The sequence below is a fragment of the Anomaloglossus baeobatrachus genome, chromosome 12, assembly GCF_048569485.1.
Source record: "Anomaloglossus baeobatrachus isolate aAnoBae1 chromosome 12, aAnoBae1.hap1, whole genome shotgun sequence".
NCBI lineage: Eukaryota > Metazoa > Chordata > Amphibia > Anura > Aromobatidae > Anomaloglossus > Anomaloglossus baeobatrachus.
The window spans coordinates 1309433-1332857 of NC_134364.1; the positions used below are offsets into that span (position 1 = coordinate 1309433).

General features: G+C 50.8%; 1 protein-coding gene across 5 annotated transcripts in view; it reads right to left on the reverse strand.

Moving 5' to 3' along the window:
- Positions 1–23425, reverse strand: part of ZNF410 (zinc finger protein 410) — a 63449-nt gene that overhangs the window by 23983 nt on the left and 16041 nt on the right. Inside the window, exons 15-16 of one of the 5 annotated variants that reach the window (XR_012727723.1) lie at positions 16846–16958; positions 16639–16754 (exon numbers count right to left, since the gene is read on the reverse strand). The exons of 2 other annotated variants lie outside the window; for them this stretch is intronic. Coding sequence is in view for 2 of the 3 variants with exons in the window: in XM_075330711.1 (XP_075186826.1) it covers positions 16858–16958 (101 nt within the window). In the remaining variant the exon portion in view is untranslated. Of the gene's footprint in view, positions 1–15618; positions 16762–16845; positions 16959–23425 lie in introns of those variants that run through there. 2 more of the 5 variants (XM_075330711.1, XM_075330712.1) reach the window with 2 other exon arrangements.

The window sequence follows — 23425 nt, forward strand, 5'->3', positions numbered from 1 at the left end:
GTAAAGCAGCTTTTTGAAAGGGAAGTCGCTAATGAAGTCGCTGTAAAGTCCCCTTTACACACTGAGACTTTGCTGCACAGCGGGAAACAAAGGACCAAAGAATGGTCCTGAACGATTTGTAGCGATCACAACTTCACAGCAGGGGCCAGGTCGCTGATGCGTGTCACACACTGCAATGTCGCTGGGGAGGTCGCTATAACGTCACAAAACCGGTGACGTTACAGCGATGTCGTTTGCGATGTTGCAGTGTGTAAAGCCACCTTAAGGTAAGCAAACTAATTCCTTTACTCACTATCAGCTCCCATATTTACTTTTACCAACGACTATGTCCATTATCTGATTACAGAGTGCACTCCCTGTTCCCCAATGACTCCCTTCATAGGTATGGTATATAACCACTGACAGCCTGTAAACAATCAATTGGGCACTTTCTTTATGGATGACTATTTCCCCCTTTTGAATGGCTCTTTTTCTGCTTTAGGCACTTCCAATGGTCTCCTTGAAATATACCACAGCCTGATTTGAATGTGGATCTCTGATATGCATTATATGGTTCAATCAACCTGTAGAGATTCTCACTATTACACACTTACCTTTAGGATTTCCATTGGATCCCTATTGCACTAAGTATAACATGTTACGGTTATCATGATTACACGTATATATACATATTAATCTCATTATGTTTCTCACCATAGAACTCTGTGATATTTTTGACTCTGTCAAAGACAAAGTGTCATTTTTGCATATATTCACTCATAGGCCTGTATTGACGGTTGCCATTAAAATACCCTAACCCACTGTGACGCCATAGGCGATTCACACTCTTCAGCTCCCAAACTTTCTATTTTCCGCTGAGGACTATTGCCAAGGTATTCCTCTCTAGCATCTTAAACCTCAGACACCCTTTCCCCTGCATATTTCTGAGTCACATGTACAATTCTTCTCCATAGGACAGCATCACTTTTCGCCAGTATATATTGGCATCATCACCATTCCTTTTCACACCTACTTGTATTATTGCAGCAATAGGTGGGTGCCCCCCTCCCCCCTCTTTTTACTTTTTTACTTTTCACTCGATGCTACAATCTGTTTCAGCTATACAGTCTGTGCAATCGTGGTTATTGTCCTTGCATGTTAATATATTCCTTTTCTGCTCAGGCATCATCCCACAACCACGTTTTGATCCAATTGATCCATCAATTGGATGGTCTATGTCCTTATATATCTTTTTTAGGTATGTTACAAATGCTGCGATGATGATGATTTCTTATGCTCAACCCTCGTTGTATATCTAACTTTTCATGTGATTGTACATAAGTCTTTTCACTTTAATATGTCTGTGTATATAATGAGTGATGCAAACTATTATATACATTGTTCAGTGTATGTAAATCATTGCTTACATTTGTTTTTTAATTTTCTCTTTTTTTCTGTATTATACACAGTATCACCTTGATAAAAGCTCTACGAGCTGAAACGTCGGTGTAATTGATGAACCCTTTTTGTGCCTTGCAATAAAATCACCTGAGAAATTTTTTTTTCATTTCATATTCTCTTATCTGAGTGTGCCGAAGCTTTCCCGTTTTTTATGGATAACAAAGGCAAAGCACAGAGAGCAGACAAACAGACAAGGACACAGAAAACATCTGCTGGCAAAAGTTCTCTCAGAGTTCAGTAGTGATCCTCCAATTACCCAGTATCTACTCACAGTGTACCTCTTGCACGTTGAGGAGGGAAGAGAACAGAGATGGGGAGCAGAGCAAAGAGCAGAAAGCATTCAACTCTTACCTGGCCAGGTATTTCTGGTCCCGTCTGGTCACCTCCTCCTCAGGTTGGCAAGACGATCCACCGGGTCCTGGGAAACGGGTTCCTGCTTTCGGGCGCCAGAAAATGTTAGGTTGACCTAACGGTCACAACTGTTGCCAGCGATGTCCAAATGCGGAGGGAGTCCCGGTAAACCCCCCCTGCTCTTTCCCAGTCTCAATGAAAACAGGCAGACGCTGTTATACACATAAGCACTGGAGATGTGCGGCTCCCAAATAGAACTGTATTGATTTGTTTAGATACACAGGGTTATACAAAACTAATTAGGGCGTAACTACGTTACATACATATTCATTAGTCTACATTCATTATAGGCATGGATTACATGTTTCCAGCAAGAGAAATTAACATGATGACTTTTATTCTAAAAGCAAAAAAAACCTGTTTGTGTCAGCAGTGTTCTTCACTTTTTTTAAGCCAAAACAATGAGTCCTTGAAAATGTATCAAGAGTCTGTTAGGTAAACAATTCTTGGTTGTTTTCTTTGCAAGGAGAATGAGAGTCCATGACTTTTCTAACCAGTAAAAAGTTAACTCTTTCTTCACAGGAACAACCAGAGACTGTTCCTGCTGAACCCACACTAAGAGAAATCCTGGCAGCAGTTAACACCTGCAATACCTCACTGGCCACTCTAAGTAACCAAATGGGAACTGTCACTCGGGATATAGCCTGTATCAAACATGAGCTGCAGGAGGTGACTGCCAGAGTGGGGGAGCTAGAAGAACGTGTGAGTGCAGCAGAGGATAAATTGCCACCAATGACATGGGAGCAGGGAAAAGCCATGCAAAATATCACAACACTGTTGAACAAGGTGGACGACTTAGAGAACCGCTCCCGTAGAAGTAATCTGCGCCTGGTGGGGGTCCCGGAGAGGGCGGAAGGGAATGACCCCCTGTTTTTTTTTTTTTTAAAAATGGCTAATGGACACCTTTGGCAAAGATGTTCTATCCCCATTCTTTACTATTGAGAGAGCGCACAGGATCCCTACACGTGCCCCCCCCACCCCCGCCAGGAGCACCCCCACGTCCTATCTTGCTTAAACTCCTGCATTTTAAAGACAGGGATGCCATTCTGCGCAGATCCAGAGATATTAAGGAACTTGCTATTAATGGGAGGAAGATCTCTATTGTCCCTGATTTTTCCATGTAGGTACAACGTAAAAAGGCGCAATTTATTGAGATTAAACAATGCCTACACGGCTTACAAGTGCCATACTCCATGATATCCTGCTAGACTGCGAATTGCGGTGAATGGAGAAACTCACTGTCACAAACCACCGGGGGGGTCACTCAGAAATCCCCCGCGCTGGCTACCAGTACGTCACAATCGGGGGGTAACAAGTGGGTGTCACCCCTCCTTTATACCTCCCGACCGACAGACAGAGCACGTGACGCGCTCTCTAGCGCCCCTCTTATAGTCAGGCCAATTATGGAATTGCCCGACAATAAGCAAGGAGGCCGCTATACTACTTATGCCGATTATTGAAGGGTCCCCGGTGAGAGTAGGGTATATATTCCCCCGACCTCCGCGGGCGGAATATATAAAACCTCCCCGAATCTCACTGGCCTCCCCACAATAATCCTTGGCACAACTCGCTGCCACCAACCGCTTCACGGTAACTATTAGCCGAACACACAGACGTGGGATTCAAGATCGAGATAACAGAACAGCCCAAGATTAATTATATAATTTAATCAGCCTAAAGCACACTAGAAACTACAATATATACAATAGGAGATCTACAGAATATACATATGTCAGAGTACAGTTACAGATAAAGCATGGTTTACAAACAGGCATACACAGTTCCCGCAGTTACCTTGTGCGTCTGGCCACAGGGGGGCGCTGTAGGCCAGGTTTCCAGGAACTCCCACAGATGTTTCCTACACGTGACCCCCAGCGAAAGAACACTGGAAAATGGCCGAAGTAGGGTTATCAACCTGGGCAAATCCAGGTCCCCTCCTACCTTAGTGACCTCAGAGGGAGCACTGCTCCACCCCTGGCTGGAGTTATGGACAAAATCCACAACATGGAATATGGCCATAACTTGGCCTGGGAGCGTCGTAGGCGGACGCCAACGCTCTCATTGTGACAGCTATGAATTTAGCTACAGAATGAGAGGACTCGTGACTTGTCTACTAGTTCCACATTGGCTGATATCACGCCTGGGGTATTTCCCAAGCTCCCGCTCCCATAAAAAAGGGTGTGCCAGCATCGTCCGCATGCGGAGACACCATTTTTATGGTTGCCATATTTATCGGAAATATGGCTTGCGAGATATGAACCATTTTTTACTGGAGTCGTTCTGTCTGGATACTTCCAAGCTTGCTAATTAGATAGCAGCTCCTACCACAGGGTCACGGCAGGGAGTCCTCCTGTGTCCATTGTTCCCACATCATCTCATCTCCATATCACAGGAGATGGCCATGGAGGTGTAACACCTTCACAGATGCTGGACATTGAGAACAAGAAGGGAGGGGGGCACTGCCAGGGAGTGATGAGCGATTATGACTGGAAGTCATAATTCATCTTCATATCCCGGGATTTGCCTCACACCTCCCCCCTTTTGAGGGCGCTAGGGGGCAGCACACTCCGGTGTTCCCCCGTGCGCCCGTCCGCGACCTCTCCTTGTCGGGACAGCCCGTCTGCGTTACCGTGGTCACGGCCCCTTTTGTGGCGAATGGTGAAGTTGTATTGCTGGAGCGCAAGGCTCCATCGCAACAATCGCCCATTCGTCCCAGAGACGGTGTGCAACCAGCTGAGGGGATTGTGGTCCGTCTCCACGATGAAGTGGCGCCCGTATAGATAGGGTTGCAGACGCTGCAGGGCCCACACTATGGCCAGGCACTCCTTCTCCATCGTGGAATAGGCCACTTCCCTTGGTAACAGCTTCCTGCTCAGGTACAAGACTGGGTGCTCTTGGCTCGCAGAGTCCACCTGGCTGAGCACCGCACCGAGGCCGAAGTCACTGGCGTCGGTCTGTACTACAAACGGCCGCGTGAAGTCGGCTGCCTGTAGCACGGGCGGGCTGGACAGGGCGTCCTTTAGGGCCTGGAAGGCTGTCTCGCAGTCCATTGTCCAATCGACTGCAGAGGGCAGCTTCTTCTTGGTGAGGTCCGTCAAGGGCTTTGCCAGGCTACTATAGCGTGGAACAAACCTCCTATAGTACCCGGCGGTCCCTAAGAAGGACATCACCTGCTTCTTGGTCCTGGGGGTGGGCCAGGATGCGATGGCCTCCACTTTCTCAGGCTCGGGCTTCAGTGTTCTCCCGCCTACCCGGTGACCGAGGTACTGGACCTCGCTCATGGCCAGCTGACACTTTCCCGGCTTGATGGTCAAACCTGCCCGGTGGATCCGCCTGAGCACCTGTGCTAGATGCTCTAGGTGGTCCTCCCAGGTGGGACTGAAGACGGCAATGTCATCCAGGTACGCGGCCGCGTACCCTTCAAGTCCCTTGAGCAGGGTGTTGACCATCCGCTGGAAAGTGGCAGGGGCATTCCTCATCCCGAATGGCATCACCGTGGACTCGTATAGTCCAAATGGGGTAATAAAGGCAGAGCGTTCCCTGGCCTTGCGAGTCAGGGGGATCTGCCAATATCCCCGGCTCAGGTCCATGATGGTCAGGTACTGAGCCCCGGCCAACTGATCGAGCAGGTCATCGATGCGTGGCATTGGGTACGCATCGGCGACCGTGACAGCATTGAGCCCCCTGTAGTCCACGCAGAACCGAGTGGTTCGGTCCTTCTTAGGGACGAGGACTACAGGCGAGGCCCAAGCGCTGTTGGATGCCTGGATCACCCCCAGCTTCAGCATCTCGTCAATCTCCTGGCGCATGTGTTGCTGCACCTCCAGGGAGACCCGATATGCTGAACGCCGGATCGGGGGATGATCCCCAGTGTCCACGTGATGGACAGCCAAGTCAGTCCTTCCGGGCTGGTTGGTAAACAACCCCCGGAAGGGGAGGAGGGTGGCCCACAGCTGGGACCGTTGGTCCTCCAAGAGCTGGTGGCCAACCTCCACATCCTCAATGGATCCGCCTGCCCTAACCTGGGCTAGCATATCCAAGAGGGTTTCCGCTTCTCCCTCCTCGGGCAGGTTGCACACGGGGAGCGCACATGCCTCCCGCTCATGATGTGCCTTCATCATGTTCACATGGAAGGGCTTCCGCCTTCCACGGGCAGGGTCCAGGGTGACCAGGTACGTCACAGGGTTGAGCTGCTGGTACACGAGGTATGGGCCTTCCCAGGCTGCCTGAAGCTTGTCCTGTGGTACGGGGACCAGTACCCACACCTTTTGACCCACTTGGTAGGTCCTCTCACAAGCGTTCTGGTCGTACCAACGCTTCTGATCGGCCTGGGCTTGAGCCATATTGTCGCGTACCAGTTGCGTCAAGGCCTGCATTTTGTCCCGGAAGCGCATGACATACTCGATAACCGACACTCCAGGGGTGGCCAAATCCCCTTCCCAAGCCTCTTTCACCAGAGCCAGGGGGCCCCGCACACGTCGCCCGTACAGGAGCTCAAACGGTGAGAATCCTGTTGAGGCCTGTGGAACCTCCCGGTAAGCAAATAACAGGTGTGGGAGATACCGCTCCCAGTCACGCCCATGGGAGTCGACCAACATCTTAAGCATCTGCTTTAAGGTGCCATTGAACCGCTCGCACAGGCCATTAGTCTGTGGATGGTACGGGCTGGCCACCAGATGTCGCACCTGGACTTGCTTACAGAGGGCCTCCATCAGTTGGGACATGAATTGGGTCCCCCGGTCAGTGAGCATTTCCTGGGGAAAACCCACTCGGGAGAAAATCTCCAGCAATGCGGTGGCCACCTTGTCAGCCCGAATGGACGACAAGGCCACTGCTTCTGGGTACCGGGTGGCATAGTCCACTACCGTCAGTATGAAGCGTTTCCCGGAGCTGCTGGGGATGGCCAGCGGGCCGACCAGATCCACAGCCACCCTCCTGAAAGGCTCATCGATGATGGGCAGAGATACCAGTGGGGCTTTGGGGCGTGGCCCCGCCTTCCCCACTCTCTGACAGGTTTCACACGAACGGCAGTAGGCAGCCACATCGGCCCCCATTTTTGGCCAGTAGAAATGCTGGTTTAACCTGGCCTTGGTCTTAGCGATCCCTAGGTGTCCGGCCATCGGAATCTCATGTGCGATCCGCAACAACTCCGTCCGGAACGGATAGGGTACCACCAACTGTCGGTCCCTGGGCCACGCCTCCGGTGAACCCTGCTGGACCGTGGCCCGGTACAGCCGTCCTTGGTCCCAGACCACTCGCTCCGGGTCCGAGTCCGAGGGAGGCTGTGCCGCCTGCTCCTTAAGAGCTTTCAGGCTGTCGTCAGCTTCTAACGCTGCCTGAAACCCCTGACTAGATGTGGCCAGAATCGACGAGACTGTCACATCTTCAGTCAGTACCCCGGGACCTGTGTCCTGGCCTCCACCTGACTCGGCTGCCACTTGGTCAGAAGGGGAAGAGCTATCGGACCTCCGGGAGGCCCCTTGGCTTCCAGCACTCCCACTGCGGGTGACAGCGGCCACAGCCGCTGCGACCGTGGGTCGTGCCTGCTCCTCCTCCGTTCCTGACCAAGTCGCCGGTTCAGGCAGACCTACCTGGCTTCCTGACACCCCGGTTGTGCGGGAACCCTGCACCGAGATCTTACCTGGGAGCACTTCCGCTCCTGGACCGGCCCCAATCTCACCTGCCTGTTCCCCTCCTGCAGCAACAGAACCCCGCTGTGAAATCTCTGGGGACCCCACATTTGCTGTGGTAGCCCCCACCCCACACACTGGTCCTCCCCCTGCAGCACCCTGCTCTCTGCTTATCCCTGCAGAGGGCAGCAGATCCCAGCTCACAGGCTGATTACTTGTAGAGGCATTGTCACACCTTTCTCTGACCCCCTCCCCTGTCACAGCTGCAGCTGTGTGTGTGTCTATGGTGTCTGTGCAAGCAGAAATATCAGAGTTCACTCCCCCCTCTCTCACATCATTCATAGATAACACATTAACATTGTCAGGAGTCATGTCCGTACTGGCTGAAGGTTCAGCCCTTGGTGGGGGCCCAAACTGGGAGGTTATCTGCCCCAAATCTGTCCCAAGTAGCACGTTTGCGGGGATCCGATCAGTTACCCCCACCTCCCTCACCCCTCGCCCTGCGCCCCAGTCCACATAAATGTCAGCAACAGGCAGCGCCGGGTCAATGCCTCCAATCCCGGAGACAGCGAGGGTTTTTCCAGGGATCAAGTCTTGGGGGGACACCATCTCAGGCCGCACCAGAGTCACCTCCGAGGCGCTGTCTCGCAGTCCTATGGTCACAGACCGGCCGACGGTGACAGGTTGGAAGCTGTCCAGGGACCTACCACCACCCCCACCCACACAATACACCTTGGGCGGCCCTTGGGACGGGGACGGAGCCGGGGCCTTGGGACGCTGAGGGCACATGGCCTTGAAGTGTCCAGGTAGGTTGCACTGGTGGCACCGTCTTGGCTCTGCCACGGGCCTGGAGAGGGGAGTTGAGGGGGACACCCCCTGCAGTCTAGGGGCAGGTGGGGCAGTCGCAGAGTTCATCTTACCCCCTCTCCAGGTGCTGCTGGTGGCTGCTCTCCTGGCCTCAGGAGCCCGATTGTTGGTGTAGTCATCGGCCAGGGCAGCTGTAGCCGTGGACCCCTTTGGCTTCTGGTCTCGGATGAACTGGCGGAGATCCTCAGGGCAGTTCCACAAGAGTTGCTCCGTGATGAACAAGTCCAGGATCTCCGGTCCGGTGGAAAGCTGCAGACCTTGGGTCCAGTGGTCGGCAGCTCGGGCAAGTGCCCGCCTGTGGTCAGCCCAGGAGTCCTTTGGTCCCTTCTGTAGGCTCCGGAACTTCTTGCGGTAGGACTCTGGAGTGAGGTTGTACTGTTGGATCAGGGCCCGCTTGATGGTGTCGTAGCCCTGATCTGCCTCAGCAGGCAAGTCCCCAAGGATTTCCAGGGCCTTACCCCTTAAACGGGGGGTCAGGTATTTGGCCCACTGGTCCTTGTCCAGATGGTGCTGCAAGCAAGTCCGTTCAAAAGCAGTCAAGAAAGAGTCCAAGTCTCCATCCTTCTCCAGCACTGGGAAGTCCTCAACACGGACCTTTGGAAGTTTGGTGTCTTGAAGGTCACGTGTGGCTGATGAGGGCCGGAGCTGAGCTAGCTGCAGCTGGTGGTCCCGGTCCGCCTGTTGCCGTCGCTCCGCAGCCTCACGCTCTGCCTGGCGCTCTTCAGGCGCTGCCTGCCGCTCTGCCTGCCGCTCCGCAGCCTCACACGCTGCCCTGCGCTCTGCCATGAGTTCCCTGTAGCCCTCCCGGTCTCCAGCCTGGAGAAGGGCCATAGCCATTTGAAGAAGGCTATCCGAGCCTCCCAGGCTCGGTGGAATGGCACGTGGTGATCTGCGGCCCGCTGCGGAGCCTGGTGATTCACTGTCCATTGCAGAGCGGAGGGCTGGCATCTGGCTCGTTGAGGACCCTTGGGTGAGCTGCTCCTCATCTTGTCCAGCAGTGCCAGGTTGTGCAATGTCCTCTGCAGAGCTGTTTTCTGGCGTCGAGCTCCTGGAGGACTCGTGGGCAACCTCCTCATTACTGTCCACAGCACCGTCCTCCCTCTCTTCGGCTCCTGCTTTAGCATTGGCCAGTTGCATAGCTCTGCTCCTGGTGCCATCAGCCATTCTTGCAGACTTTTGGTCACTGACACAGAACTGACACCCGATGCCTCCACACACCTTACAGTATCTGCACTCTGACACTCTAGTGTTGAGCTAGTCTGAAGACCCCAGCAGCCACAGCTGCTGCAGGCAGTCTTTAGTGTCTGGGAGTATGGGTCTCACACTCACACACACTATTATCTCGATCCCACCGCTATGCCACCAATATGTCACAAACCACCGGGGGGGGTCACTCAGAAATCCCCCGCGCTGGCTACCAGTACGTCACAATCGGGGGGTAACAAGTGGGTGTCACCCCTCCTTTATACCTCCCGACCGACAGACAGAGCACGTGACGCGCTCTCTAGCGCCCCTCTTATAGTCAGGCCAATTATGGAATTGCCCGACAATAAGCAAGGAGGCCGCTATACTACTTATGCCGATTATTGAAGGGTCCCCCGGTGAGAGTAGGGTATATATTCCCCCGACCTCCGCGGGCGGAATATATAAAACCTCCCCGAATCTCACTGGCCTCCCCACAATAATCCTTGGCACAACTCGCTGCCACCAACCGCTTCACGGTAACTATTAGCCGAACACACAGACGTGGGATTCAAGATCGAGATAACAGAACAGCCCAAGATTAATTATATAATTTAATCAGCCTAAAGCACACTAGAAACTACAATATATACAATAGGAGATCTACAGAATATACATATGTCAGAGTACAGTTACAGATAAAGCATGGTTTACAAACAGGCATACACAGTTCCCGCAGTTACCTTGTGCGTCTGGCCACAGGGGGGCGCTGTAGGCCAGGTTTCCAGGAACTCCCACAGATGTTTCCTACACGTGACCCCCAGCGAAAGAACACTGGAAAATGGCCGAAGTAGGGTTATCAACCTGGGCAAATCCAGGTCCCCTCCTACCTTAGTGACCTCAGAGGGAGCACTGCTCCACCCCTGGCTGGAGTTATGGACAAAATCCACAACATGGAATATGGCCATAACTTGGCCTGGGAGCGTCGTAGGCGGACGCCAACGCTCTCATTGTGACAGCTATGAATTTAGCTACAGAATGAGAGGACTCGTGACTTGTCTACTAGTTCCACATTGGCTGATATCACGCCTGGGGTATTTCCCAAGCTCCCGCTCCCATAAAAAAGGGTGTGCCAGCATCGTCCGCATGCGGAGACACCATTTTTATGGTTGCCATATTTATCGGAAATATGGCTTGCGAGATATGAACCATTTTTTACTGGAGTCGTTCTGTCTGGATACTTCCAAGCTTGCTAATTAGATAGCAGCTCCTACCACAGGGTCACGGCAGGGAGTCCTCCTGTGTCCATTGTTCCCACATCATCTCATCTCCATATCACAGGAGATGGCCATGGAGGTGTAACACCTTCACAGATGCTGGACATTGAGAACAAGAAGGGAGGGGGGCACTGCCAGGGAGTGATGAGCGATTATGACTGGAAGTCATAATTCATCTTCATATCCCGGGATTTGCCTCACACTCACTTTTTGATACAGCAGGGGCGGCGCTGTCTTGGCTGGATATTAATGAGAGGTCCATGAGGAGGAAGAATACTTGAAGATCCCCCTTTCTACCGCCAGGTGCTGCTGTTTCTTTTTGTCTGAAACGCTATGCTGGTATAATTACTACTGATCATTCCATTTTGGATCCAGGGCAGGAGATGACCGGTTCACTGTGGACACTCGTTACGGGAACAAGCTGTGGACCCTTCTCCCTGCATGGACTCTGGACGAGTTTTCTAGCCCTGATTCTCTCTGACAGAAATGTGCAAGTTACACTTGTTTTTGAGGGCGGGGGCGCTGTACACTGGTGTGCAGGGCTCAATTTCCCTCCTTGTTTTTTTCGTTTTATTGTTGTATTTTGCAATTAATATGTGGGGTGTGGTGTACCTCAGTTGTGTCGCTCAAGCTAATGCTAACAGGAATTGGTGGAGATTGCCTCTCTCCCCCAGGAATGGATTATGCTCCGGTTTATTATTTTTTAACCTGCTCTTATGGCGACATCACTTAATATTGTAGCGTGGAATGTTAGGGAGCTCAGGGATGCGAATAAGAGGTGTGCTATATTTACTCATTTGCAAAAGTTTCTCCCACCTATTCTATGTTTATCTGAGACCCACATGGTAAGAGATAATGTTCATTGGCTGAGGAATGGATGGATCACACATGAATATCATTCCACATACTCGACCCATGCACGGGGTGTCAGTGTGTTGGTGCACAAATCCATCCCGTTCTCATGTACAAAATCAGTGGTTGACCCTGGGGGCAGATTTGTTTGTTTACTTTGCACGCTGTATGGTATACAATTTATTCTTGTTGCGGTATACATCCCTCCACCGTACTCAGTCGAACCAGTAAAAAGAATCTTGTCTGTTTTAGACTCCTTCCCCCCTGCGCCGACTCTTCTGATAGGGAATTTTAACACATATTTACATCTGTATCTAGATAAGCTACATTCAGGGAACATATCAGAGGATGCTGCCCCAACTTCATTTGCTAGATTGCTGACAGAGCTGGGTTTGGTAGTCCTTTGGCGCGTCCAAAACCCCACATCCAAACAGTTTTCCTGCTACTCTAGCTCCCACCACACTATGTCACGGATAGACCTGGCTATTGGGAACACACTTATGACCTCATATGTACAAACGGTGGCCTATCTACCTAGAAGCGTATCTGATCACTCACCACTCCATGTTACACTTTCATGGAGAAACCCCCTCACCCTGTCAAGGCCTATCTGGAAACTTAATCCCTTCTGGATCCAGCTTATAGGGGGATCTTTACATGATACTATTTTGGAATATTTCCAACTTAATGAGTGCTCCGCACCATCACATATAGTCTGGGACTCTATGAAAGCCGTGGTGAGGGGCATCTATATCAGAGAAATATGCATTCGTAAAAACCAAAACAGACGCTACACCCAAAGTCTGATTCAGGAAGTATCTGTTGCGGAGGCTGCGGTGGTGCTCAACCCGACAGAGGAAACGAAAAACACTCTAGAGAAGGCACAAACGTCACTCAAAGAAAATCTCATGTCGGCGGCGGCAAATAAACGTTACTTCCTCAGAAATATTTCATAGAGGGGGAACTAGGGCACCTACTAGCCACGGTCATTAGGGCACAGGAGGGATTTTCATATATAAATAGGCTGAAGACGGAGTCGAGTGATCTTGTAAAGGAAAGTGAGGATATAGTGAGGGAGATAAAGAGGTATTATATGTGGCTATACACATCAGACTGTGACCTCACGGAGACTGAGATAGAGCAATATTTGGATGCTTTCTCTCTCCCCACACTAGCTGACGAAGAAAGGGATTTGTTAGATCGAGACATCCTGTTGGAGGAAGCGCTTGGCCAGACACGAAACGAAAAAGCTCCGGGAATGGACGGCCTGCCTGGCGAGTTTTATAAAACTTATGCACCCTTACTGCTACCTAAACTACTTAAGGTATTTGAAGAGGCTGAAAGGCAGAGAGTCCTGCCTTCTATGAGGGAAGCTTTAATGGTCTTAATATTAAAACCCGGAAAAGATCCAGAGATCCCGGACTCGTACCGCCCAATCTCTCTACTACCAACAGATGTTAAATTACTGGCCAAGGTGCTCACCAATAGGATGTTTCGAGTCATCTCATCTATTATACAGAATGATCAAACAGTATTTATTCCATGTAGAGCCACATCTATGAATCTTAGAAAATTATACTTAGGGATTCAACATAGTTCTGAGAAGCCAGGGGAAAAGGCAATTTTGTCCTTGGACGCCGCTAAGGCGTTCAATAGCTTGGAGTGGGAGTATCTGTGGGCGGTACTTCGGAAAATGGGTTTTGGACACAAATTTATAAATTGGGTGAAGCTGCTATATGACTCACTGGTGGCGAAGGTTAGGGCTAATGGCAGGGTCTCTGAGTCTTTTCCTCTTGGAAGAGGTACTAGACAGGGGTGCCTGCTCTCGCCCTTGCTATTTGCTACTGCAGTGGAGCCATTGGCAGTTGCAATACGGAAGTCCAGGGAGATAACGGGATTTAGGTGTGGAGCAAAAGATATCATTATACGCAGATGACCTACTTTTATATTTATACAGGGTACATTCCTTGATTTAGCCGGCAATGGATATCATTCAAGAATTTGGGCGGAGGTCTGGCCTTCGGATTAATTGGTCCAAATCGGCTTTAATGCCGTTAGACCCTCTCCCGGTGGATTTTTCGGACTTGCAAATACCGGTTCCTGTAGTCCGAGAGTTTACGTATCTGGGAGTAACTGTTAGCCCAATTCCGAAAGATTTCCAGGCCCTAAATCTGGAACCCCTGTTGCAGCGGTTCAGAGCAAAGGTACATACCAGGTGCCGCTTGCCTCTATCAAATATCGGTAGATCTAACTTAATCAAAATGGTAATGATGCCACAATTACTATATCTTATACATAACTCTCCAGTGTGGATATGTAGGGAATTTTTTGCAAAAATTAATACATTATTCCAGGAACTTATCTGGAAGAAAAAAATAGGCTAGAATTCGACTGGAAGTGCTACAGCGGGGAAAGGAGGAGGGAGGACTGGCGGTACCAAACACATATATATATACTATATAGCCTCCCAGATGCAACATCTTAGGGGTTAGGGCAAAGAAGGAGCATATGATAATAGTGGTGATATAGTAAGAGAGGGATCGGTATGGAAATTTCCGGGTTGCCGGTTGGATGTGGGACAAAGACAGATAAATGGGGCACGATATCCCACGTTGGCTATAATATTTAGGGTATGGGACAGAGGTAAGGCTCTTTTGAAGATAAATGGGCCTACGGAGTTCTGGCCACTGTGGCGGAATCCGGATTTGCCAAAAATGAAAAAAATAGTGGGGTTCAGAGGATGGGAAGATAAAGGGATCCATTTAGTGTCACAAGTACTACAAAATAATACTCTTAAGAGTTTTGAGCAATTGAGAATGGAGTTTCACCTCCCGCATGTCTTCTTTTCTCAATACTTACTGCTGAGATATGCACTGGAAAGACAGGGGAGGACAAACCCGGTGACAGTGACACATAATCAAACATTACATATGCTACTTACATCTGAGTCCTCTAAAGGTCTTATTTCTGAACTATACAAAAGATTACTACCTGCCCATTTGGAGACATACCCACTGACTGTTAAAAGTAAATGGGAACGGGACGTTGGTCCCCTGACAGAAGACCAGTGGTCCGACATTCTAGAACAGGTCCCTAAACTGGCAGTCTCTGAGTGCCAAAGACTTTCTCAAATATATCTCATCCACAGGGTATATAAAACTCCCAGCCTATTATTCAGGATGGGACTTAGACCAAATTCACAATGTGTTAGGTGTGGACAGGATGATGTCCATTTGATGTGTTATGTGGGAGTGTGGACACATTGGTGATTTCTGGAAACAAACCCTGGGACTCCTAGACCAAATATATCATATCACAATACAACCGTCGCCTCATCTATGTTTGTTGAGTCTGTGGGAGGGAGGAATAGACCCGGACTCTACAACAGCCCTGGGAATAGCCCGTATCCTGTATCAAGCAAGAAAGATACTGGCATACCATTGGTTAGATCCTTTACCACCATTACCAGAGTTTAAAAATAAATTAAATAATGTCAGATTTGAAAGGGGAGTTTATTTAAAAAGAAAAACACTGAGAAAGTTTTACAAAATTTGGCAGCCATGGACGGAGTCGCCGGGTCTCCCCTCTGGGGGACTGGTTCAGGATGCAATGTTGGACCAGTTACTGTTGTGCTTGCCGTGAATGGACCGCTTGGGGGGCAAAAGTTAAAAGTAGTGTTTTATGTGGCAAAGTGGAGTTTGAGCGGCGCTGTGGGAGGGGCCGGAAGGGTGTGATTGATGATTAAACGGGGAGAGGCAAGCGGGCATGGAAATATGATGCGGAGCGACACGGCTGATGGAGGAGGCTTTCCTATTAGACTGAGACAGTGTTGCATAATTTAACTTTTGTTTATCTGTGGAGCCAGGTTCTTTGTAGGCTCAATTTATATAATATAACTGTGATTTGAGAATTCCTTTTTTCATATACAGAGGAAGAACCTGATTTAAAGACAGCATATGCTTTTTCAATGTACACCTTTAATAGTTATATAAGATGCAATATATTTTCTCTGTATTGATTCCTAATTGTTTAATAAAAGAGCTGATATAAAAACAAAAAAAAAAAAAAAAAAAAAAAAAAAAAAATGTTGACACAAAGCTCCTCCGTGGTGGTCCACAACCCACGAGTGCAGCTCCGGCAACTGGACAGCAGCAAAGTATGGTGACTTTCAGGTGGGAGGGGGAGGGGGGGGTGGTGGTGGGGGACTGTCACATTGTTACAATTGATTATTCATTTAGTTCCCAGGTGTCTTCCCCACGCTGTTCCCATTCCGTAGCAGTAATTTTCCTGCCCCCCAGCGCTCCAGTTAGGGTCTTTATTGACTTACATAATACTTGTTACTTGAATTGAGTCAGTTCAGGCGTCTGTCCTAGCCAATTCCAGTAATGAGCACTTCAGCATTTTAATGCTCAGTCACCCCTAGTTTCAACTTACTAGAACACTAGTAAAATTAGTATATGATATTTTTTTTTAAAAAAAAGTTTCTCCCCAATTACTTTTGATTTTTTTATTCAGTATCTCTCTGTTTTTTTTGTGGTTGGCTGTGTCTCCACCTCGCCTGATCCCAGCCGGCTATTGAGGTAGTAGCACATTTGCCACTTTGCCTTTAGTAATCTGTTCCACGTTAGAATTCACTAAACTCTTCTTCGGATGCTACTGAAAATATATTTTCTTATACTTAGTGAGAAAGAAAAGTGGATGTGCTGTGGCATTAACAACAAAATCCTTCACTTTATTGTGACTGCCGCTGTACACACGGAGATCTTCACCATCTCCGGTACCGCAGCAGTGGAGCATCGACGACGGGCACAGATAACACAATGTAAATGAATGAGGGACAAGATGGCAGGAGAAATCCCCACCCAATCTGACTCCAGCACCATGGATTTCAGGCTCTACACCTTCTGAGGCTTTCATCCAGGAACACTGCACATCACTCAGATTCATCCATGGATCATGGTGAAATCTTGTTACTTCACCTGATGAGGAAATCTTTATGGATGAAGGGAATCTGCAGGTGATAGCACCACATCTATACACCAGTGTCCTCTGGCAGACATGTTACTGATGTCCCACGACTGCAAAGTATTGACAGCTGCCCCCTCAAACAAAAGAAAAGTTATCTTCAGTCTTGAAAATTTTACGAAACAAGTGCTAATCAGGAAAACTAATGAATCTCATCATACCCAAAAGAGTGGTTAGTTTAGTAAGATGGTGGACTCCTCTCCATAGGACACTGGGAGCAGGTGACTCCTGGTCAGAGACTCCGCATTTTGAGATGCACCCGCTGTACTAGGGTCTGCAGAAAAGACACGAAGCTATCTCATCTTCTGAAGACCCATCCACCCAGGACAATAAAGGGATTGTCAGCTCCCAAATACATTCTCCGCTAGTAAATTTATCCCAAGTAACATCATTCCTTTTGCTTAGTAATTTGACCCTTTGTTTTGCTAAAAGAAGGGAATTTTGTTACTTACCGTAAATTCCTTTTCTTCTAGCTCCTATTGGGAGACCCAGACGATTGGGTGTATAGCTACTGCCTCCGGAGGCCACACAAAGCATTACACTAAAAAGTGTAAGGCCCCTCCCCTTCTGGCTATACACCCCCCGTGGGATCACGGGCTGCTCAGTTTTAGTGCTAAAGCAAGAAGGAGGAAAGCCAATAACTGGTTCAAACAAATTCACTCCGAAGTAACATCGGAGAACTGAAAACCGTTCAACATGAACAACATGTGTACCCGAAAACAACCAAAAATCCCGAAGGACAACAGGGCGGGTGCTGGGTCTCCCAATAGGAGCTAGAAGAAAAGGAATTTACGGTAAGCAACAAAATTCCCTTCTTCGGCGCTCCATTGGGAGACCCAGACGATTGGGACGTCCAAAAGCAGTCCCTGGGTGGGTAAAGAAATACCTCATGTTAGAGCTGCAAAGACAGCCCTCCCCTACGGGGAGGCAACTGCCGCCTGCAGGACTCTTCTACCTAGGCTGGCGTCCGCCGAAGCATAGGTATGCACCTGATAATGTTTGGTGAAAGTGTGCAGACTCGACCAGGTAGCTGCCTGGCACACCTGTTGAGCCGTAGCCTGGTGTCGTAATGCCCAGGACGCACCCACGGCTCTGGTTGAGTGGGCCTTCAGCCCTGATGGAACCGGAAGCCCAGCAGAACGGTAGGCTTCAAGAATTGGTTCTTTGATCCATCGAGCCAGGGTGGCTTTGGAAGCCTGCGACCCTTTGCGCTTACCAGCGACAAGGACAAAGAGTGCATCCGAGCGGCGCAGGGGCGCCGTGCGGGAAATGTAGATTCTGAGTGCTCTCACCAGATCTAGCAAATGCAAATCCTTTTCATACCGATGAACTGGATGAGGATAAAAGGAAGGTAAGGAAATATCCTGATTAAGATGAAAAGAGGATACCACCTTAGGGAGAAACTCCTGAATGGGGCGCAGCACTACCTTGTCCTGGTGGAACACCAGGAAGGGAGCCTTGGATGACAGCGCTGCTAGCTCAGACACTCTCCGAAGAGACGTGACCGCTACCAGAAAGGCCACTTTCTGTGAGAGTCGAGAAAGTGAAACATCCCTCAGAGGCTCGAAAGGCGTCTTCTGGAGAGCAACTAGTACCCTGTTTAGATCCCATGGATCTAACGGCCGTCTGTACGGAGGGACGATATGACAAACCCCCTGCAGGAACGTGCGCACCTGAGAAAGTCGTGCTAGACGCTTCTGAAAAAACACGGATAGTGCCGAGACTTGCCCTTTAAGGGAGCCGAGCGACAAGCCCTTTTCCAACCCAGATTGCAGGAAGGAAAGAAAAGTAGGTAACGCGAATGGCCAGGGGGATACTCCTTGTGCAGAGCACCAGGATAAGAAAATCCTCCACGTTCTGTGGTAGATCTTAGCAGAAGTGGACTTCCTAGCCTGTCTCATGGTGGCAACGACCCCTTGGGATAATCCTGAAGACGCTAGGATCCAGGACTCAATGGCCACACAGTCAGGTTCAGGGCCGCAGAATTCCGATGGAAAAACGGCCCTTGGGACAGTAAGTCTGGTCGGTCTGGTAGTGTCCACGGTTGGCCGACCGTGAGATGCCACAGATCCGGGTACCACGACCTCCTCGGCCAGTCTGGAGCGACGAGTATGACGCGGCTGCAATCGGATCTGATCTTGCGTAGCACTCTGGGCAAGAGTGCCAGAGGTGGAAACACATAAGGGAGCCGGAACTGCGACCAATCTTGCACTAAGGCGTCTGCCGCCAGAGCTCTTTGATCGCGAGACCGCGCCATGAAGGCCGGGACCTTATTGTTGTGCCGAGACGCCATTAGGTCGACGTCCGGCACCCCCCAGCGGCGACAGATTTCCTGAAACACGTCCGGGTGAAGGGACCATTCCCCTGCGTCCATACCCTGGCGACTGAGGAAGTCTGCTTCCCAGTTTTCTACGCCCGGGATGTGAACTGCGGATATGGTGGATGCCGTGTCTTCCACCCACATTAGAATCCGCCGGACTTCCTGGAAGGCTTGCCGACTGCGTGTCCCTCCTTGGTGGTTGATGTATGCCACCGCTGTGGAGTTGTCCGACTGAATTCGGATCTGCTTCCCTTCCAGCCACTGCCGGAAGGCTAGTAGGGCCAGATACACTGCCCTGATTTCCAGAACATTGATCTGAAGGGTGGACTCCTGCTGAGTCCACGTACCCTGAGCCCTGTGGTGGAGAAAAACTGCTCCCCACCCTGACAGACTCGCGTCTGTCGTGACCACCGCCCAGGATGGGGGTAGGAAGGATCTTCCCTGTGTGAGGTGGGAAGAAGCCACCATTGCAGAGAGTCCTTGGCCGTCTGGGAAAGGGAGACTTTCCTGTCCAGGGAAGTTGACTTCCCGTCCCATTGGCGGAGAATGTCCCATTGAAGTGGGCGCAGATGAAACTGCGCAAACGGGACTGCCTCCATTGCTGCCACCATCTTCCCTAGGAAGTGCATGAGGCGCCTTAAGGGGTGCGACTGACCATGAAGGAGAGACTGCACCCCTGTCTGTAGTGACCGCTGCTTGTCCAGCGGAAGCTTCACTATCGCTGAGAGAGTATGAAACTCCATGCCAAGATACGTTAGTGATTGAGTCGGTGACAGATTTGACTTTGAAAAGTTGATGATCCACCCGAAAGTCTGGAGAGTCTCCAGCGCAACATTCAGGCTGAGTTGGCATGCCTCTTGAGAGGGTGCTTTGACAAGTAGATCGTCCAAGTAAGGGATCACCGAGTGTCCCTGAGAGTGCAAGACTGCTACCACTGCCGCCATGACCTTGGTGAAAACCCGTGGGGCTGTCGCCAGACCAAATGGCAGAGCTACGAACTGAAGATGGTCGTCCCCTATCACGAAACGTAGAAACCGTTGGTGTTCTGTAGCAATCGGCACGTGGAGATAAGCATCTTTGTCTATTGATGCAAGGAAATCTCCTTGAGACATTGAGGCAATGACGGAGCGGAGGGATTCCATCCGGAACCGCCTGGCGTTCACATGCTTGTTGAGCAGTTTTAGGTCCAGAACAGGACGGAACGAGCCGTCCTTTTTTGGAACCACAAAGAGATTGGAGTAAAAACCTTGCCCTTGTTCCTGAAGAGGAACAGGGATCACCACTCCTTCTGCTCTTAGAGAGCCCACCGCCTGCAGAAGGCCATCTGCTCGGTCGGGATGTGGGGAAGTTCTGAAGAACCGAGGCGGAGGACGAGAACTGAACTCTATCCTGTACCCGTGAGACAAAATGTCTGTTACCCACCGGTCCTTGACCTGTGGCAGCCAAATGTCGCCAAAGCGGGAGAGCCTGCCACCGACCGAGGATGCGGAGGGAGGAGGCCGAAAGTCATGAGGCAGCCGCCTTGGAAGCGGTTCCTCCGGTTGCTTTCTTGGGGCGTGAGTGAGCCCGCCAGGAATCTGAGCTCCTTTGCTCCTTCTGAGTCCCTTTGGACGAGGAGAATTGGGCCTTGCCCGAGCCTCGAAAGGACCGAAACCTCGACTGCCACCTCCTCTGTTGAGGTTTGCTTGATCTGGGCTGGGGTAAGGAGGAGTCTTTACCCTTGGACTGTTTAATGATTTCCGCCAATTGATCACCAAACAGTCTGTCTACAGATAATGGCAAGCTGGTTAAACATTTTTTGGAAGCAGAATCCGCTTTCCATTCCTTTAACCACAAGGCTCTGCGCAAAACCACAGAGTTGGCGGACGCCATTGAGGTACGGCTCGTAGAGTCCAGGACAGCGTTGATAGCGTAAGTCGCAAACGCAGACATTTGCGAGGTCAAGGACGCCACGTGCGGCACTGATGGACGTATGACAGAGTCCACCTGCGCCAGACCAGCTGAAATAGCTTGGAGTGCCCACACGGCTGCGAATGCTGGAGCAAACGACGCGCCGATAGCTTCATAGACAGATTTCAACCAAAGGTCCATCTGTCTGTCGTTGGCATCTTTAAGTGAAGCCCCATCCTCCACTGCAACTATGGATCTAGCCGCAAGCCTGGAGATTGGGGGATCCACCTTTGGACACTGGGTCCAGCGTTTGACCACGTCAGGGGGAAAGGGATAACGTGTATCCTTAAGACGTTTGGAGAAACGCTTGTCTGGATAAGCATGGTGTTTCTGGACTGATTCTCTGAAGTCAGCGTGGTCCAGAAAAGTAGTCAGTTTACGCTTGGGATACCTGAAATGGAACTTCTCCTGCTGTGCAGCTGCCTCTTCTGCTGAAGGGGCTGGGGGAGAAATATCCAACAGTCTATTGATGGCCGCTATAAGGTCATTTACCATGGCGTCACCATCAGGAGTATCCAGATTGAGAGCGGTCTCAGGATTAGACTCGTGACCACCCTCCTCTGTCTCATCATACAGAGACTCGTCTCGCTGAGACCCTGCCAGCGTGATGACGTGGAGGGTCTCTCCCAGCGAGCTCGCTTAGGCTGCCTGGGACTGTCATCCGAGTCAGAGCCTTCAGCCTGAGATGCCTGGGACCCCCTAGAAGCACGGATTAGCTCCAACTGAGGGGGACCGGGGAACATTGACACAGCAGTGTCCATGGTCTGAGTAACTGGCCTGGCCTGCAAGGTCTCTAGGATTTTTGTCATAGTCACAGACATCTTGTCAGCAAAAACTGCAAACTCTGTCCCCGTCACCGGAACAGGGTTCACCGGTGACTCTGCCTGGGCCACTACCACCATAGACTCCGGCTGACGAAGTGGCACAGGGACCGAACATTGCACACAATGGGGGTCATTGGAACCTGCCGGTAGATCAGCCCCACAAGCGGCACAAGCAGCGTATACAGCCTGTGTCTTGGCACCCCTGCGTTTTGCGGATGACATGTTGTTGTCTCCTCAGAGCAATATAGGGTATACAGCCAAGAAGCGACCTTACAGTGCAATATTTATATATATATATATTACAGAGAAAAAAGTACACCAATATAACACTGTGGCACTAGTGGGGCCAGCACTAATGTGCTGCTTACCGCCCGCCTAACGCGGGTGTGTGGTCGCCCGAATCCCTTGTCTGGGTCTCCCAGAGTCTGTGTCCGTTCCCCAGCCAGACTGCATGCAGGAATGGCTGCCGGCGTCCTGTGGAGAGGGGCGGGCCCTGGGTGTGTTCAGACGAAAAGCGGGAAACTTGCGTCCCACTGTGCCCAGTGAGAGGGCTGGAGTATGTAAATAAGACTCCAGCCCTCGGCGCTGACTATAGAACAGCGTCTCTCCCTTTCCCTGATTGACAGGGTGGGGGCGGGAACGAAGCGGAGCTAGGCCGCAAAAGCCGGGGACTAGATTTATAAGCGCCGCCGTCCGGTCGGCGCGAAGTCCCCGGCGCACCACAAGTCTCAGCCGCGCCGCCGCTCCAAGGGCGGCCGGCGCGGCGGTCCCCAACACATAAAGTCCCTCAGAGAAGCTGCAGTGACTGTAACCCCCGCGCGCAGCGCTACTGTCCCCGGCGCACTAGCACACCCAGCAAGTCTGGAGTGTGCGCGGCCTGTCCATACGGGGACACAGAGTACCTGAATGTTGCAGGGCCTTGTCCCTGAACTGTACCCAGCTCCGTATCCAGCAGGTTCTATGGGTCTGTGGATGGAGCCCGGCCTCAGGGCTTGGGGGCCGGTAAGATCCCACTTCCTCAGAGCCCCTCAGGGGGATGGGGAAGGAAAGCAGCATGTGGGCTCCAGCCTCCGTACCCGCAATGGGTACCTCAACCTTAACAAACACCGCCAATAGGAATGGGGTGAGAAGGGAGCATGCTGGGGGCCCTATATGGGCCCTCTTTTCTTCCATCCGATATAGTCAGCAGCTACTGCTGACTAAACAGTGGAGCTATGCGTGGATGTCTGACCTCCTTCGCACAAAGCTTGAAAACTGAGCAGCCCGTGATCCCACGGGGGGTGTATAGCCAGAAGGGGAGGGGCCTTACACTTTTTAGTGTAATGCTTTGTGTGGCCTCCGGAGGCAGTAGCTATACACCCAATCGTCTGGGTCTCCCAATGGAGCGCCGAAGAAATCATCTTATTCACAGTAGGCCAGTTAGGTGGTTAGTGCACTCTCGGGGTGGGCCAGCCGTGTCGTGCACGTTCTCCCCATCGCCTTGGCACCTCGCTCGTGCGACTAACCGCGCACACTTCACTGCACTACATAAAACATACCATTCCTCTAGGGGCGAATACTCATTACTGGGCTTTGTGCTTGGTTTAAAACGTGTTTTGGGGCTGACAAAATGATAATCACTGTGGAAGAGGAGAGAAAACCCGGGCC